This window comes from Bombus bifarius, unplaced genomic scaffold, assembly GCF_011952205.1.
Source record: "Bombus bifarius isolate JDL3187 unplaced genomic scaffold, Bbif_JDL3187 scf7180000008285, whole genome shotgun sequence".
NCBI lineage: Eukaryota > Metazoa > Arthropoda > Insecta > Hymenoptera > Apidae > Bombus > Bombus bifarius.
This window is the reverse complement of record NW_022884568.1, coordinates 516,153-535,924: the sequence shown is the minus strand read 5'-3', so window position 1 is coordinate 535,924 and position 19,772 is coordinate 516,153. Positions and strand designations below refer to the sequence as shown.

Below are 19,772 nucleotides of genomic sequence, written 5' to 3'. Positions count from 1 at the left end.
ATTCTTTCTTTAATACTAATATCTACCAACGAGCTAATGCTAATGCTAATGTCTATACTAATCACTACCTATAAAATTTTCCAATATCATGAATAAAATATAATACAATCATTAAATTCTTTTCTTGACAATAATAACAATGAAAACAATCAGATTAGCTGAATATAATAGATCTTTTGATATTCAACGATGTATTAGCGCGTATTTATTCCATCGTTGAACAAGTTTTTTATAAATATCTCGCTGTATACAAGACATTAGTCATATAAGTAAATGTTTTTAGTACCATGTTCGTTACAATCGTTCTCATCTACACATATACCCTAAGCATAAGGTGCAGGTCGTGCAAAGAAGTAACAGCCTTTCTGGACACGGATATCAAAGCGCAGAAAATCAATATGAAAGGCGAAGTCGGTTCGCAATCGCGGTACGATCACGTATTCTTGCTTAGAAAATAGTATCGTAAAATCAGTACTGCTAATCAGTAGCATTCACTATTTCGTAACGATTACTTATGCATAAGCAATATCAATACATGGATTAGTCAATTTTCAAAAGTATTCAGAAAAACATTTGTTGGAGCTAAATAGGAAGCTATAGATCAGTTGTTCGATCATCGACGCCTGGAGAGGGTGTTTAGGCATGCGCAGCATAGCTCGAAAACATTAAGGGATGGCCGTACCATCGACGGTTCATTATCATTGCGCCCTTCGCATCAAGCCGAACAACAGTGCTCGAGACATTAGTGGTTAAAACTCCACGCACGCGAAGAGAACGTAAGTGCGAAACAGAATCATCCCCTTTCTTCGTAAACGACCGTAAATTCGGGAGCATGCGCGTTCGACATTAGACAGGGGTTGTTGTAGTCAGGGAGGGGCTCTCTTTACCAGAATGACTCAGAATATGCATTCCGGAAAGTACATCTTCGAGTGATTTTTAAGAAGTGACATGCATATACGACTACTATATAATCGTACAGTGATATTCTCTTGGAATTCTACACGATGTCATAATTCGTGGTAGTGTTAAGTGTTACGTGGATCGACTGTCAGCTGTCCCTTCACCATGAACGTGAGTACTTTAGGCCGCCTCTAATATCGACTCGTTTTCTAGCACCGAAGAATGTGGGCGTGTGTTTCTCTATTCTCCGGTTAATATACACCTTGTGTGTGTATTAACATAATCAGAAGTAGGAATGCAGTGACGTTTATCTAGTAAATGAAATAGGATCGAGAAATTCTTGTTAGTTGTCTCCTTATCTTAGTAAATTCCTAATTGTAAGACATAGTTGAACCTAATACGTCATTGACCTCTGTTACACATAAAATCGATGTGAAGGTTACTCTAATCAAGAAGTTTTTTGCCTTGCACTGCGTTTTGTGCAAATATACCGATCAATACGCTGTATCTGAAAAATTTACCCAATTATTGATACCTACTCCACAAATCTTTAGTTTGTTATATTCAATTATTCCGACATTTCGAAATATTCACTAAAACTTGCTTAGTATTTATAAATTTTCTTTAAATAAATACAATTAAAGATCTGCTCAGAAATTATCTTTCTCTAGCATTAATAAATTCACTTTTGTGAAACTTAAAGCAATGATAAGTTTGCAAAGTACGATATGTATAATAGATTGGGGTTATCATTTTTACCATTTGTTGGCACGATTTTGTTTATATGAAATTAGAGATACGGGCGATAAGGATCAATTTACGAAGCTCAAGTAGCTGAAGATAATTGTAACAGGAGTGATTCATCCGTTTCTCATTTAGGCACGAACTCTTATTAGGATCCAGTGACCTTGTTCCCCGGAGTACTCGGCCTTTTTTGTTTGCTTGCGTCGGAAAAATGCTCGCAGCCTCCTGTATATCGTGTTCTTCTTGCTAATTACAATCTGCCGCCTTTATTCACTCGTTGAGATTTATATGGATATACCATGTATCCTCTAGAGAAAAGGAAAGAGTAGAACAAAGCCATGTGGGTTGTAGAAAGAAAAACGTGTTTCGGAATTGCAAAAGAATGCCCACATATCTGATGATTTTATCATCTATGTTTTTTGTCTAATCTCTGATTGAAATATACGAATTTTGTTATCGATATAATATCCCTTTTCTATCACTGAAACAATAATGAAAAAATAGTATTAACATAATAAATTTAAACAAATTGCTAGTTGAAAAAGAATTATAATATAAGTATAAATATTTGCTTTAATGATGCAACTGTTGTTAGCTTACAGAGACAAGTTCATAATATGCAATTTGATAACAATTAAGGTAGATCGTCCCATAATACATAATGATTATAAAACAGAGAAACGAGAAGTATTCTCCTCTTTACAATATTTATCTTAGTTCTCAAGTTAAGAAAAGGAGAATGCATTGCAATCTTTCCAAGGTACTGCTTCGCTGCATTTATGAAGGTTCAAAAATAGTATCATATTTTATAACTTGCTACTTATGAAATAACTTAAGAATGCAGGTTTCTTGTCTCAACCCTTCAGTTCAAATTCAATGGTGTTCTAGTGAAAGATTATTTAACCATTAAGAACTTAAAGAACTTAAGAATTCAATAAAACCACGCCGTCCTTACTTCCGTCGATAATATGTCACTATATTTTAAATATCAGAGGTAATATTGAATTTGACGAAAACTCAGTCAACCCTAAATGTCATTATATTTCAATCTGGAAAAGTTTCTAACATGGTAACACGATACAATAAAGAAGAACAGTCGGCCTTCATTTTTTTAATATTACGTATATTGGCAATACGCCGGCAAACAGGATTAATAATGTGACCATATTTTTCAGGCCTTGGCGACGGGTATTGTCTGCGGCAACGGAGAACGCGTTGGTGAGTTCAGTTTATACTATACATTTTCGTAATTTATGCTTCTGTCAACCCATATCAAATGTAGATCAATCTATGAAAATCAAATACATTATATTCTCATGATAATTGATGTTTAATTATCGGACTATAGATATTTATGCAAATTTATGAATTATAATTATAATTATAATTAAAAAGATAGAATCTAGATAGAAAACTGTTTTACTCTCGACAAAATTTGTATATTTTGTATATTTTGCGATTATATGCAATGTGTACATCTATGCATCTTCCGCAGTTTACTAATTATTTTTAAACTCAGATATACCTATTATTTTTCCAAAAAGATGATTGAAAAATAATTCTATTTTGCGATTATCGCGAGAATTCGGGCATATCTAAGTTGATATTTACTCTGTTTTAATTCATTTATGTACTTTATTGAACATGTTCATTGCGCATACGCATTAAGGATAGCAAAACATGAATATTTCTTTGTCATTGATATATAAAGGGTGGTAGTTTCTTTTTCAATGCCTTATTGTTCTCGTAAGTATCTAGAAGTGATTGCATTATGGTGTACTGGTCTACAGTACTACATACAAAGAAAAGCTTGTAATGCGATTGACACAAACGTGATTATTTTCGTCCTCCTGTTTCTTTCTACCCATTTCTTTAATTTTTGTTATCTTGATCAATTTTCTATTGATCTTCTATTGTATTTCGCGAACTGGAATTAATTTCTTTACTATTATTAAAATCTTAAAGGTAACTGTGTGGTAACACATACAGAATAATCAATGACATGAAAATTACTTAATTCTGTATTCACGATCTCTAAATTATATTGAACTCTCTCAATTTTATGCATATATTAATACAGATAATGAATACGTAATTTCCTTACATTTTGTTTCATCGGAAAATGCATTATATTCATGAAAGAGTTTATCAATTTGTTAAATTGTTTATATTTAGATATCTTAGCACCTAGATCTCAGAGCTAACATTACAATACTTACGTATATGAATTAATAATTCTTTTTGAAAATATCATTTATATTTACCTATAACAGAAATAAAATAAAAATAAATGCTGCATAGAAATTTGTACTTTTTCATAAATACATCCGTATTCAATCCAAAAAATTTCGCGTTCTATCTAATTGAAAAGCTCCTTTAAGCTATTTTTAACGTTTATTCTGCAAGTCGATTTTTCGTAACAGCAGTTCAAGCGCTGACTCAAATTTGAACTGGTGATCAACTGATATACATCGAATTTTTTTATTCTACAAAGACACAAAAAAATAAATTTTGACAAATTTTAACAATTGACAAGATTTAAACTCAGAATATGAAAAAGCCGTAAATTATGTCAAGCTCTAATTTGGTCATACATTGTTTCCCTATTATCGTAATCTAACCTCTCGCCGTGAACCTGTCGATAAAAATTAACTGAAGACGAAATCAACTCGTGTTTGCTACGAACTTCGATATGAAACACCTCGTATGCATTCAATGAGCCGGCAGTGGAGAGCTGCTCTCTATTCTGGCCGAGGCAAAGCGGGTATTTATTAATAGAGATTAAACTCCGCGTCGTGTCGTGCCGTGTGCAAACGCTCTCCCGCGCAGGACACACGCTGTTAGAGCAGTCTGACTCAGACAGCGGTCCAGAAACTGATTCCGCCAAAATAAACGTGGAAAAATTGTGTTGCCCATCGATCACAATCTGTGTCCATCGTTTCAGATCGAATTAAACCTGTTATCTGAAAACAAGCAAACGTGTGTTTGTGTCCAGTGTCGTTTTACAAACAGCAGTTTTAGAAAAATTTATACATGTGATGGTGTATTTGGCGATTAGTGAATAAACAAACTATTTTGGAAAGGATGAATTCGTGAGAATCATGTGAGCATCCGGTGTGAGGATGTCATTTTTGTACTTGCGTGTTTCTTGTGTAATACGTTCATGAGAACTCTTACGAGGAACTACAGGTTCGCCCTCTTTTGCTAGAGTATTGCACGGAACGTATGACTTGCGGAAGATGGTCTTTCCGTTTTTGAATGTCTCATACAATTAGTGTTTAAGTTCATGAAGATCATTTAGATTCATTTAAAAAGGGATACTTAACCTAACAGTAGCGTCCGTAGTCCTTCATGATTCTAGGGAATTTTCTATATTAATAAATATAAATAGTGATTTATTTTATATGACCATCTCTACTCTCAATAAAATCTTCATACTTACATATAAGTTAGGTAAGTATGGCAAAAAATATAGGCTATATTTTGAACAGTAAAAAGTTTAAGACAAGGCACGAAAGACTCCAGTGTGACTCCAGTTACTAAAATGAGAAGTTTATTTGACATGACAAAAGGTGTGAGGAAACTATTTCCGCAGCAGGCATATACATTAGTCCTATGTTTAACGATGTCGCATTTGATTCAAATATTTTATGCAATTTGAATTTGACAATGGTCAAATAGATAGAAGACAATTTCAACTAAATATTTGAAAGTATCGCAATAAATTTTGTGAGCATTTTTTATGTAGTTTAAGCTAGCCAATGTCACATCGAACTGAAGAGACTTCAACATACCATATGATAAAACATACAATAAGCATAGACTATTGTTGTTAATTTTGATTTACTAAGTCGTCATTCCTACATACTTTATCGTAGAAATTTGTACAGTGTATGTAATACAACGATAGGTTCGTCGAGCGCATACTTACTATAATGAACGTTTATTTATCTACATTTAGCCTGCATTCGATTACTATGACACCGGCGAGGTTAATCGTTCGACATTATCGATAAATTATCAGCGTATAAACAAATTGTATACTTTTTACTCTCATTGAATACATACACGTCTCATCAAATACAATTGATAAATAATTGCTACTTTTTTAAATTCACTATTTCGAGTTTAAAGTTCATATTAGACTGAAGAAAATTTAGGATAATGTATTATCGATAGGTTCTTTTCAGCAACTTAAAAAATCTATGTATTTTATGCATTACAATAAGCAATTTCGCTGAGTCAGTTACTCCAATAATCTTCAGACAATCAGTGTGACTCAACATTTCAACAATTTTTATCTTTTGCTCGTATTTCAAAGCTTTAATCGGTCCGACGAACCCTCGTTATCTTAACGTTCGATTAACTCGGAACAATTGCTTCACCACTTGTTGCAATTTAGGCAGTTGAACGCGTCTACTGACGTAACAACTATTATTACTATTGTCTTCTAGAATATTAGACCGATGCCAAAACTACATATGTTTCGCAAATCTTCTTAATCTTCCGTACCTTTGTTTAAACTATATATCTCTCTATTTCTATATCTAACATATCTCTTTATTTTGATACCCAGATGTGGTTTTTGTCAAATTCCATGAGTCATCTTGATAGGCACGCCTCTTTGATATGTTACTTTAATGACTGCAGATACTAAAGAAATTCTGAACTTTTTACTGTTTAGAATGCAGTTCATAACTTTTTACTATTTCTAAATTATAAATATCAGTATGAAAATTCTGTAGCAAATATGACAATATAACTCTATTAAACGAGCAAAAGAATATTAGCCATATTTTGGTCAAAACAGAATATGCTGATATATTCTACATTGCTGTCTTTTGCTTATGATTTTAATAATACAAGTAAATTTCAGTTCTTTCCCCTCTTGTATCTGAGATTCTAATAGTATGTACGTATATTCGAAATATAATACTTGATTTTACATTGTATTTTAAATATTATACCTTGTAATATTGTAAATGCTACTATGTAAAACTAATAATTCTGACTTATACTTTTTTATCCACTAGAGATGAAATAAATCACTAGTTATTTATTTATTATAATTATTTTGCCTAGTCCTTTCGGGTTTGAACCAACTTCCGGTTTTGCATTATATTACATTCTTTAATTCTTTGGTTCTTCCTAAAATCTACATTTCACTTCACGTACAGCAATCCATAAAATATAAAATTTTAAACAATCATATAATTATAACAAATAATAATATCTTATTTAAAACTTGTAAGAATAAGGTTATGGAATTATGATTCTAGTTAGTTTTTACCTATTAGTTATTTATTAATATAAAGAATTTTTCTGGACCACGAAAGACATCGGTGTGCTATTACAAGATTAATCTACTTACAATATTTGAAACGCCATTTTGTTTCGTGTATTTAGTAAGAATTGTTTAATCTTAAAATGTAAACAAAGATTTCGTTTGACAAGTAATTCAAAATACATAAGACTTAACAATTGTAATATGTATCTCTTTTTCGCAGTAGAAATCAGTGTAAAGTGTTTGATACTTGAATTCTTCAAGATTCGTGCGGTTGCACACTTTTCGCGCATGGACGTCGCGTTTATCTGGCAGTAAAACCGGAAACGTGGGTTCAACTACGACGATATGCCTGTTCATTGTTCGCGATGTAAACGTAGAAACGAAGTGGTGTGTTATAAACAAAGGCATCTTTGAAAGGTGTCATCGGCTCGAGCAGAGACGTGTAATCGACTGTGTTTTACGCGTGCATATTTTGTTCATCAAAGTGCAAATATCTTCCATATAGGAAAGCGACGGAAGACCGTGGAGTGTCGCGGGAGTTGTTCCCATTCGTGATGTAACTTTGAAGTGATAAATGTACATACATATGCGTCTATGGTGGAATAATGAAAAGTGAACATTTTAAAAAGATGAACAAAAAAGCTTCGATATACTCGCATCTGAACGATTAATAAACCTTTGTGTAAATATTATTCATTTATTAGATTATTAAAACGCGTGTGCTTGGATCGAGTTTCTCTCGAGAATCTTTGTGAGACACTTTTAACTGGTTAACCAGTGAGAGAGCGTTACTACTATGTTGTAACGTGATAGAACAATAAAAACGCTGAATATTGACAAATGATGATAGTGCTTTTGTTGTGCGTCATCATGAAAATAGCAGAGTTCTCTGTGGGTCGTATAAGTCCACCATTCCAAGCGCCTGCACGACCGCCACATCTCTACTATGGCAAACCGAGGAAGGAACGAAAGTATTACCGACGACTTAATGAAAAATGCAATTGCCTATTTTATAATCGTAAGAATATAGAAAATCCATTATGCTTTATATATAACATATTTTTAGTTCATGTTTAGGTGTTAATATCTGAATATACTCGTCAACAACGATGATTAAGCTTATAAATACGAATTTTGTTAATGAGTGGAACAGCTCACTTGATAAAGTAGTAATCTAATATGTATGTAATAGAAAAATTTAGGTCCGAGTCCCAAATTTTTTCTTCGTATAAAATCCATATATGATTTTGATCTTCTTGCTTCTGTTTCATGTTTGGCCAGTTTAATTATCATTAACCTCGCTGTTTTCCTCGCTTCTTCATCACGTTTGCATCTCTTCAGATATCTTCCTTTTTTTGAAGTACTTCATTTACAAAAAGCATGGAATATACAAAAAGTAGTAAACTTATGTTGAAATTATTTTATTATCCAAGGCTGCGCGTATTAACAGTCACTAGTAAATAGCTATCGTTCAATATGATAGAATAATAACATCAATTCAGACACACAGTTTGAAGAATTGCATTTCCATACAAGATATGTAATTGAAACATATATGCTACTGTTAAGTTCTCTGGAAAAGTTTAAGAAATGTCTTCTAATTTAAAATTCTCCCACGGCTACATATGTAAGAAATGACGCCTTGTTCCACTATTTCGGGTAGCGTATTCGGTGTGGGAGTATTTTACATGTGTGCACAGGCAAAAATAATTGTACGACATCCGAAACGTTTAAGTATATATGTACGCGCAACATGATCGTATGGTGATTCATAATATATACGCATCACAATTTCATTTGATTTAAGGTCATTAAAAATTTCTTTTTATTTTTTTAAAACAAAACCAAATAGTACGAAATAATGTTTCTAGATTTTAAAGAAACATTGGTACTAGTACGGATATAAATTCGAATATGAAAAAATGTCGAATCATGTACAGAAGAAGAATTTTATTAAATTAGAATAGATTTGTTGATTTATTTGGTCATGAAAAAATTGCAAATGGAAACCAAGCCAAGTGAATTCAATCTCTTTGGCAAAAAAATAGCGGGGTTAAGTTTCATCAGTTCACGCGTAAAATTTTCGTCGAGTCGCGAAGTTTGGCTCTTGAATTTCTTCCCTCGCTTCTTCTGCGATTTGCTAAAATTATCCAGTACCTTCGACACTGGCGAACGAAGTACGATGTAAGATTTTTCCTCAGACGGATAAAACCGCAACTAACACTTGATATTAAGATTTCAGATACATATGTACAACCTTCGACAGGTTCAACTATCTAATACCATATCACGTTTACTCAATTTAATAATATTTAAGTTGCATCTTGAAATAAAATTAGCTAAAGCTTCGCAAAAATACAAAAAACAAATTACTTAGCAATGTCAAGTTTTTGTACTGCTGAAACATTTTAGTAGGTTACTCTTCGTGGTATTAACCTAGTAAGAGACAAGCAGTAAAATAATGCGACTTTAATACATGAGAGAAGAAAGAAACATAAAAATTAAGCAAGAAACAATAATATTTTTGTAACTTAGACCGATATGTCGAGGGTATTTTCTTGCATACAGGTTTTCCTTGTCTACCAAAGAGCTTGTATAAAAATATTTCTTAAGTTGAAAATTTTTTTCATCTATAGTTTCTAGAACAGGTGTCAGTTTGACGTAATTTATGATAATTCTATAAATAATTCAATTTCACTAAACTTCATATAATTCTAAAAGCTAAATAAATTAGCAAAATCCAACTCTCAATGAAGAAAAGTGGAATCCAATAATCTAAATTGACTAATAGTTAAATTAGCTGAGAATTACGAAAATATATATGTTATGAAAATTTATCTAGGAAATATGAATTGAAATATCAACACAAAGACTTTATTAGCATATCTGAGTGAATTAAAGTAGAATTTTAAGCAATGATTCTATGGAAGAATGTTGAAAGAATCTTTTACTCAAATGTGAATGTTTCCGATAAGCTACAAAAGAAATCTAACGTATCGTATCGTAGCCTTAATTCAGGCGTGTTGTATCCGATTTCCTTTTGCCCACCCTTTACGCTGGATTGGTAATGCTCATGCGCCGCATGAGCAATCGTACTCCATAGTCCATAGGCGCAGTTAAAATGAATTCCTAAGTCCTATGAGTGACGGGCGGATTGTCGCCATATGGTCGTGAGCATGAGTGTTTTCGGATAACATTTATCAAATGTAAATATTTTCTGTAGAACAAAAAACCCAAGCGACCGTGGCGATGCGATGGAAAAGAATTATTCGAGGTACGATTTGGAACTCGTATTCAAAACAATCTTTCTCTTTTTCTTCTCATTATACTATATCAATGCATTATTTTAGTCTGTCTATGAAGATGAATTGAAGATTCTTGAAAACGTGTATGGCTATTCATTGAGTTGTTAACTATAGTCGTTAACTATGAATGACAGTGAACTATGAACTATCTTACTATATCTAGTTTGCGATGTTTATAACTTTGTCTATTGTTGTGTCGCCTACATATGTATCTGATACTAAATATAGAAGTAAATCTAACATGTACATACATATAATAAAGTTAAGTCACGTAGGATATTTATACTTTTACTTAATGTTTTTAATTACTTTCATCATATTGCATGGTGTGGTATGAAATATTATTAATCAATTTATATATGAAATTCGTGCTTTTTAATCATATTTAACAAATAATAAGCATCTCTATAGAATATTATCCAATTATTGATTTCGATGTTTCGATAATTCCTAAACAAATTATTTGTTATGTGCCTAATACCTAGTAATAAACATTTACATTTGAATTTCGAAATGATTCGAACATTTCTACTATGTACTGTGAACATGATTCGATATTTAAAATTCTTGAAAGCCTTGGTGGCTTCATAATCTTCAAAAAAGTCTATCTTATATTTTATATGTTATGTATCTTATATAAAATATTGAAGATCGAATATACTATAAAAGATCATACATATGAGATATTAAATGCCTCCAAGATTTAAGAAATTCAATATCTATATATCAAGATTTAAGATTCAATCGTGAAGTTTTTCAAAAATATCGAATTTTGTTCGAAGAGATTCTAATGTTTTGTCATACGTGCATATTCAAAGTGATTCAAATCATTTCGAAGCACATCGCTATCTACGTCGTGCATGTATCTCTCACAGCATCATCGATTTCCCAAACTAAAATTAATACATTGCGGTCGATTAATTAATTATTTATTACGAGACAACTAACCTTAAAGCACGCCCTCTTAACTGTCTCGATGACGCGCAGCCTTGATCATCTCCGATACGGGACACGAGCGCATTTACTCAAATGCGTCCGCCATAACCTTAGCCTGACGTCATTGGCTGACACTTCTTTATCTATCGTGAACATTCCACGGTGCACGAAGAGAAACTCCTGACATGTTTATCAGTGCATCGTTGATAACTTTATCAATAATGTCGGAGTAAGTGATCTACCGTGGTGCTCCAGAAATGTAATTCGTTACCATTACCGTGATACTACGACTATGTGAGCGTTACATTAATAAAGAATGGTTATCATGTACCATTATTTTTCTTGTAATAATGTAATAACACCGATGCCACGTTCAGTTTCATACGCTAAATCCTTATTTTCCTACATGATTTGTGTGACACGCGGAATACAACGTTATAAAGGTTTGACAGACTTGGGATCCTGTCATGAGCTGTAATCAGAGTATAAACAATGTAAATACATTAATTATGATCAATCCACGTAACTTTTAGTAACAGAAATCGTTGCGTTATGCGTGATTTCCAATGTTATATTGGTGAAAAAAAGAAACATGTTTAACAAACCACAAAAGCACTTTGTCTATGCAAGATATGGTCTGTTTTTCATGGTTTTTTAACTATTGTATAATTTAATGATTGCTTATTGATGATGCATAATGTATTTTAGGTGCAGGCAAAGGGGCTGCAATGATGGAAGATCCACAAACACCAGGATCTGATTGTAACTCCAATCCTGCAACAGATTCTATTCAACATGATTTAATTAGCTCTGAATTTGTGCAGGACAATGTGGAGTATCAATGGTTCATTGATTATGGGTAAGATTTTAATAACAGTTATAATACATTTATATATTGTAGACATATATATTTATGTTTATATAAATTGCTAGTTACAGAGATGGAGGGCTTCATGTTCATCCAAGTGTATTATCCTCACTCTCTGCTTCATATTCTCGAGAAGATCTGGGCTATTATGATGACCTTGCCCGTAATTTGGATGCTAATTTGGCAGAAATTGATATGGAAAGCTTTCGTACAGCAGATATCCATACTCTGCTTACAGCATTGCCTGTCATGTGTACAGATCCAGTTCAGCATTCAGAGGTAAACAAAATTCATTATTATGTATGTTATTCATTTTATACAATCTTTTATTTATATTGTAATATAAGTTATATAATCTAATTATCAGAAACAATTATTTTCATTGTGGATAGTTTGCAAGCAAATATATTATATAAATCTTTCTTGATATTATAAGAACTAATGTTTTTTAGTCTTATTAACATTGATAAATTGAGGTATCTTTCGGTAAATGTTATTTTTTTAATTTATAAATGGTTCTTAATAGTGGTTTTTGGTTATAACATTTTAAGATATTTCCTGTTTCTTCATTGTTGTTGTAAATAATATTCTAAAAGTATTCTATATCTTCATTATCATGGCAGTTTAACTATCAAAGGGAACGATATGCCAGTATATCTGGATCTGTTATGGAAAAACTTGACATCGGTTCATCAATCAGCCCTCATACCAGCAGCCAGGTATGATAATGGCTGAGAATGTTGAATTCCTTTTACTGATGTTTCTTTAATACTGAAGATAATATAAAAACATCTATATTGACATGAATTTTGCTTAACATGAAAATAAAACTTGATTTGCTTGCAATTCCTCTGCATGATTAATAAAAGAAATAATTATAAACTGATTTGATTATGTAACAACTATAGGAAATAAAAAATATTAAAATTAATGAATCCAATTCTCAAATTTATACAATGCATGAAAATGACCTGTGCTAGTTTTGCAAAATGCATGAAATTATTTAGGAATGTGTAGAATCTACTCTAAAATCACTCTTTGTATTAAAGGGAGAAGATTCCGCCTGTTCAACAACAGATACAATTTCCATATGTAAATCATCATTACTCTTCTCTCCTCTGAAAGAGACACCCATACTACCACCAGGGGGTAGTTATAGCGTCGACTCTCTGGACTGTGAGGATATGCTACTAACATGTCAGACAAATAATAAAGAGAACTATACTATTGCTTTTGAGGGTAGTATTACAATGTATTCAGATGGTTCACAAGATTTTGATAATCAAGGTATAAAAGTAAATGCTTTAAAATATGTATAAGTAATGTATAAATTAATTCTGTTAACTTTCTTTTTATAGAAAAACAGCAAAAAGCTTATGAAACTGTAGAACCATATTATAAGAGAAATGCGGATTTGAAAAATGTATTAAACTTATCAATGGCATGTTCTGATTCTAAGATATATACAACATGGAGCAATTTGAAACATTCTTCTATGAATAAAATTATAACCCGTCATCCGTCAGGCAATAATAATACAATACCGGAATTTTCACATGGTGTGGAAAATATCATATCTGTAACAAATAAGAGAAGTCAAAGTTTGCCAGATCTTACTCAAGCTACACAATTCCATCTCAATATGCCTCTCAATTTTTCTGTAAGTTTTAAATACATATTATATTCAAATTCTAAAGAAAATATTTCATAATATAACTTTTGAATATTTTTGGAACAGGTTGATTCTGCAGAATCAAATAATCACGTACAACAATTACATAGTTCAGGATCTGTAATGAGTCGGTCTATAAACGAAGAAAGTTCTGATAATGGAGAACATAATTCAACAGGAAAGAAATTGCAAAATTTAAGTCTTGTAAAATTATTTATGAAACAAAAAAGTATGAGTGCTGAAGGAATGAGTCTTACATTGGATCAATCAGACTCTGCTAGTGATAATGGATGGCCTACAAACAATAGTGCTAGTGATAGTGGTACTAATACAAATACGCAAATACAACGGCAAAATATAAATAATATCCCTAAACGTCAAGTTCCAGAAAGTGATTTTTCTATTAATTGGGTTAAAAGTGATCAACATAACAATCAAGAAACGGAAAATCAGAAAGACAGCTTTAACGACATTCCAAAATATACATCAACGATAAGTGAACAAAAGGATGAAATGATATCATCCGCATCTATAGAAGAGCTATCAGAGAATATGTCTAAATCAGATCTAACACACGATAATGATGCCGACCAAAATGACATTGATGTTATTCCTAACGTTTTCGAACATCAGCGAAAAACTGCATGGGTCAAATCATTAGAAAAGAAATATCCAATTTGCAAAACTACAGGTATTCAAGCAATAGCTGAGACAGAGGATAATTCAGTCCAAACATCACTAGTATATATACCACCTGTAAAAGAAAAAGAAAATCCATCTTTACGAGAAACGATTGTTAATAAAAAGCCAGTTTATGTTGTATATCCGAATTACGCTTTACCAGATTTATCGTTTCTCAATATTAAAGATACAAAGTTAGATTGTGTAACTTTAAAGCCACAATGTTTTGGAAAAAATAGAGTTAGCTGGAAACATACTGGTAGATCTGGTAGACCATTCTCATGTAATGATATAGACACGTTACGTCAACGTGGATTTTCACATGTTAAAGACTGGGAGTCGTTAACATTCCTTTTGCCTACTGAGTACAAGAAAATTTTGCACGATGTACCAGAAGTTTCGAGGCATATCAATATTCACGAAGAAACAAAGAAGCCTCTATTTTGTTTATCCCCTCCAATGCGTCATAAAACTCGTACTATAAGCGAAATCATACCAAATAATTCATCCTCTACTAGTAGTACTGCGACACAACCATCCTCCGGATATCGAGGATCTTCTACAATATTAACTGATTCTTCAACAAATCAACAAACGTTAAATAATGCAACCAATCCATTGTATCTTTACCGTTATGATAGTATTAGTTCTGAGGCCAGTTTAGTAAGTAATGATAAAAAGATTCATAGGCAAATTAGTAAGACAAAAACAGCCTGTCCATCTTTTCCAAAACGATCGATTTCTTTACCACATGGAGATCGTGAATCCGAATTTTCTAGCGGTAAAGTACCACCAAGACCACCTTTACCCAGAAGTATTTTAAGGAAAAGTAAGGTTCCTGCAAGTAAGAGATATAGCATGTTCGAAATGGGAGATGTAGAAGAAATAGAGGATCAATCACCTGAAACAAATAAGAGAATGTCTTTACAAGAACCATATTATATGAATAATGATTTACAATTAGCATGTCGTGGTCGAGTCGCTGATCCAGAAAAAGATGTCGATGAGACGGAAGAAAGATATCATACAGAAAGAGTAAATGAAATAGCTAATACCGGAGACTTAGAGACTGAAAATTCTGAAAATAGCGAAGACGACGTAAAACAACTGGAAGAATTTCTGAAGCGCAGCGGTTTCTCGTCACAGAGTAGTGATGGAGATACTGAAGATCCCGATGTTAAATTAAGATCGTATGTAAGAAAGTTTTTAGCTCTCAGGATGAATAAAGATGTTACCAAAGCTACTGATATGATAGAATCACAGAAAAAGACTGTCAGTTTTGCCGTAAACCAAAGGAAAAAGTATTTAGACAATAAGGTGATTTTACTTGACTTTTGTATTATTATTATTTGTGTTAAATTTCGTACGTGCTTAACTTTTGAAAAATATTTTAGGGTAACTTAAACGTTACTACAAATGAACAAAGTAAAGATATTGTATTCACAGATGAAAGAAGAGCAATGAGTCCAGATAATAAATTGGATTTAGATGAAAAGAGAAGTAAGTATATTACTAATAATTTTAACATAATTTTAATTTTTACGATACAATATAATAAATTATGAATACATGTAAATTTCCAGAAATGATATTATCCGTAAATAAAGCGGTAGATTTGTTACTGAAATATTGGAACACTGAATCAATCCATAGTAGACAAAATTACAATGACAAAAATGAATGTGCTCAAATCTGTGTTAGCAACTTATGTCCAGCTTTGTATGCTATCATGTCAGATGGATTGAAATCACATTTAAATTCAACATTTGGACCAATAACAAATAGTGTTTGGCAAGTGGTTGAAGCATCTTCTCAACAAGGTCCAGTTACTAAAACATTGAATGAATTAGTGCAAAAAATTAATGGTGAAGACGTTATTACTGAGGGAATGCTAAAGTTTCATGCATTTGTATTTGGTTTATTAAAGTAAGTTAATATTGCAATATAAAAAAATCACATTATTTTATATACATGTATTATGATTATATTATAATCGAATTATAAACTTTACAGTTTAAGAGCTTTGGACGCATGGTTTGCATATTTATGTACAAGGGAATCCATCTTAAGGAAACATTATAATAATAACAGTTTATTTGTAGCAGCTTTGGCCAATGCAAATGCACGAGAAGTTGTGGATGCTCTCTTACATATTTTAAATCCTCTTGCGTTTTGCCCATTTCAGCTTGATCTTTTATATCAATATCGTCAACTTCATAATAGTTTCGGCAGTTTAAATAATCATACAATAAACGTTAGTATTATCGAATAATTTCCAATATTTATTTTGTTAAAATTTTTATCACCAAGAATAATATTAAAGCTATATTACAATAATATTTCACAGGCTGTAAACTTTAGAAATGTCGACCTTGCTGCAAACGAACATCATTTTGATAAAACGGCGGATACATGTGCAATGGTTTCTAGTCCCAGAAAAGTACGTCCACGATCGTGCGTCGCTTATACAAACTACGACGATAAGCCTGGTGGTATACATAAGTCAGATATGGAAACTGTTAAAAAACGCTTAAGTAATCCTATAGGTTCGAAAATATTTCGTGCTCTCGATAAACTGGCTTCCGAAGATTCCGAAGATTATACTGATAGTTTAGAACATTCACCATTGAATAGAGCATCGAATAGACAACCTATATCGAGAAAATCTCATAGTTCAGAAAATAAAATAGATGATGAAGACAATATATCCGGAGAAGAGAAATTTAGGAAACTCCAAGAAAAATGGGAATTAATGGTCGGAAAAGAAGATGCAAAAATTCAACCACCGATATCATCACCCTTGTCACCCACAAGAACGCCTACCAGTGTAGGAAAATCTAAAATACCTAGGCTTCTTACTTCTCCGGTAAAACAATCGAATACAACAACAGGACCTGTTAAAAGCACAAAATCTCCCATTTCGGGAATTCCATCGTTGAAAAAACCGGTCATGTTATCAACGACGAAAACTACTCCAAAAAAGCCACTAGAAGTAAGGAACAAAGATGCAACAAAGCGTACTAGTAGAGTGGATCAGGAAATTGTAGGAGCAACAAGAACTCATTTAACACGACCTAGTTCGCTACCGTACAAGTCTTACGGGGTAATGTCTAAGGATAAACATTTAGTGTCTCCTCAAAGGCGAGCAGCGTCTACGTCTTTACCACGACCTACTACTAGTAGTACCACAAGAAACCATCCTACAAAAAAGCCACTTAAGTAAGTAAAGAAAAAGTGGATACGCTCAATGCGTTGTTAAGTGTATCAAATCCATTGAATTTTTAATTATCAAAAGTTATAATATTTTTTGTTTTTATTATTTTGCATTTTATTAATTCTTGTACAATTTTATCATATTATTTATAATCTTTATTATATTGTTTCATTATACTCGTTATTTTATTTCAAGTTTAGTGCTTAATCTTTGGTTGTCCTCTCTGTTTCCTTTTTATAGATTAGTAAAATAACAGATCGCGCATCTCAATTCCAGAGAGGTTCGCACACTCACGCATAGAATGCCATCAGATAATGGGCATCTTGCATTTGCGGAAGGAGAAAAACTGAAAGTAATTCTAGAGGTAGATAGTAAGTGGTTGTTATGTGCCAGAGGTGATCGAAAAGGTCTGGTTCCGCGGATGTGTGTGTATAACATTCAGACTTAGCCCCAATAAATATCAGCAGACAGAGAAATAATTTAAGTGGAACAAAGATATAAGACTTTAATGTTATGAAGATATTCGATGAAATGAAGAAGAAATGTGTACAGTGTATTAAAGGAGAGGCATAGAATTGTTTTTAAATTATGATATAGTAATTGTTATTACTCATAATTGTTTGAAGCTTCATTTATATCGGATTGCGATAGTATTATCTCAGTCATACTGTCATTGATGAGAAAATAGGTATCACTAGTCATAGGCTTTCAAACCAGATTATATTTAATTAATTGAACATACACCTATTTATAACCAGAATGTACATATATACAGTAAAATATGATAATAATGATGATAAAGACGATAATGACATGTAATAACTTACAATAATTATGAATGTAACTGTGATCATAGTGTATAGGTAAGTTTATTAATGCGACTGTGCGATAACGTTGAATTTTATTTTTAATCTTCTAACTTATATTTTAGTCTTATCTATTCCGTACATCGCACGATTAACAGATATCTCGTTTAGTTTTATCTGGTGTATAAATTATTACATCGCGTGCTTGTGGTTCGCAACAATCACATTTTTTTACTTGCTTCATGTATTCTTTAGTATGCTGAAGCATACAATGTAATCAAATAAAATCTAAAATTGTAATTGTATCCCTGTATATTTCCTCCATATATCAGTATATTCCCTGTAAGGCATCTTATTTATTTAGAATATGAAGGTAGTGTAAATAAACGAATAAATATAAATAATAAATATAGTGTATAAATTAAAAGAAATATTGCTCCGCATTGTCTAAAAATATAAATTCTTTAAAACTCTTAAATACCTTCTGAATTACTTTAAATTATGTTACCTATTTGTGCAAATTAAACAGATTTGGTACAATTAAAGGTATCTGAGAAAAAGAAAATTATGGCTTAAAATAAGCGGCAAACAAAAAAAACGTGTTACTAAATATATGTTTATAAATAAACTTTTCATATTTATTAGATATGCTTTTTAAATATGTTCCTGCTTTTTGCGAACTTTGGTAAACCAATTTTAATTATCTCACTTATTAAAATGTTTATTTTGCGTGCTTTTAACTATGCAATTATATTATATGTTACATTATAGACAAAATAAACAGTTGTAATGGTATGACAAATGGTAATTCGTTTTCGGTCCTAACACATTAATAACGCTATTTTATTACAAACAAAAGCGATGTTATCTACATATTTAGATATTAAAAAATTTTATATTTTATATTATCTTTCCAAGCACCGCTTTTTTTATTCCCTCTTCTATAATGTTAATGTCCACGATCGATACCATGATCGTTTCAGATGAGGAACTTTATCTGCAACCAACACTCCTTTGCATACAATTTCATGGAAATGATTATTTCTGCTAGAATTGATACATTTCATCTATTATTTCGTTCGTTTGAAATAACATTTTCTTGTATATTCTTATTGTATAAAAAATTTGTCAGGCCAATGTTACAAAAATCTGTTACTACATAATAATTTTGAAAACAGTTACATCCAATGTGCATAGGAACATTCTATTGCTATGAGTCACATCATACTTAAATTATAAGTAAGAAATTACCTTTTTCTTTAATGGTCTTATTTCTAAAAATTACATTTCACTAAATCCTATTTACAGATCTCCTATCTTAGACTGAATGCAGATATAAAATATGTCTGATTAGGCTAT

At 31.9% G+C, this 19,772-nt stretch overlaps 1 protein-coding gene across 9 annotated transcripts; it reads left to right on the top strand.

The window, feature by feature from the left end:
• Positions 1–721: 721 nt before the first annotated feature.
• LOC117212171 lies at positions 722–18,718 on the top strand. Of its 9 annotated transcripts, none has more exons than XM_033456699.1 (13): positions 722–1,071; positions 2,820–2,862; positions 11,881–12,031; positions 12,106–12,319; positions 12,664–12,759; positions 13,090–13,327; positions 13,399–13,700; positions 13,779–15,710; positions 15,788–15,893; positions 15,977–16,319; positions 16,407–16,647; positions 16,741–17,612; positions 17,884–18,718. In XM_033456699.1, exons 1-13 carry the CDS (start codon positions 1,066–1,068, stop codon positions 18,053–18,055), a joined length of 4,716 nt encoding a protein of 1,571 aa, XP_033312590.1. In that variant the 5' UTR covers positions 722–1,065; the 3' UTR covers positions 18,056–18,718. The 9 variants fall into 9 exon arrangements, with proteins under 9 accessions (XP_033312590.1, XP_033312595.1, XP_033312587.1 ...); XM_033456704.1 differs by having other exon boundaries at positions 759–776; XM_033456696.1 differs by lacking the exons at positions 722–1,071; positions 2,820–2,862 and adding exons at positions 4,459–4,833; positions 7,155–7,949 and having other exon boundaries at positions 17,884–18,055.
• The last annotated feature ends 1,054 nt before the right edge of the window (positions 18,719–19,772 follow it).

Excerpts from the sequence above, each read along its gene's own strand:
- LOC117212171 (XM_033456697.1), top strand. The coding sequence starts at position 7,772 with ATGATGATAGTGCTTTTGTTGTGCGTCATCATGAAAATAGCAGAGTTC. Across the intron at positions 16,320-16,406 it reads TTTGTATTTGGTTTATTAAA|TTTAAGAGCTTTGGACGCAT; the intron begins GTAAGTTAATAT and ends TAAACTTTACAG. Across the intron at positions 17,613-17,883 it reads CCTACAAAAAAGCCACTTAA|AGAGGTTCGCACACTCACGC; the intron begins GTAAGTAAAGAA and ends TCTCAATTCCAG.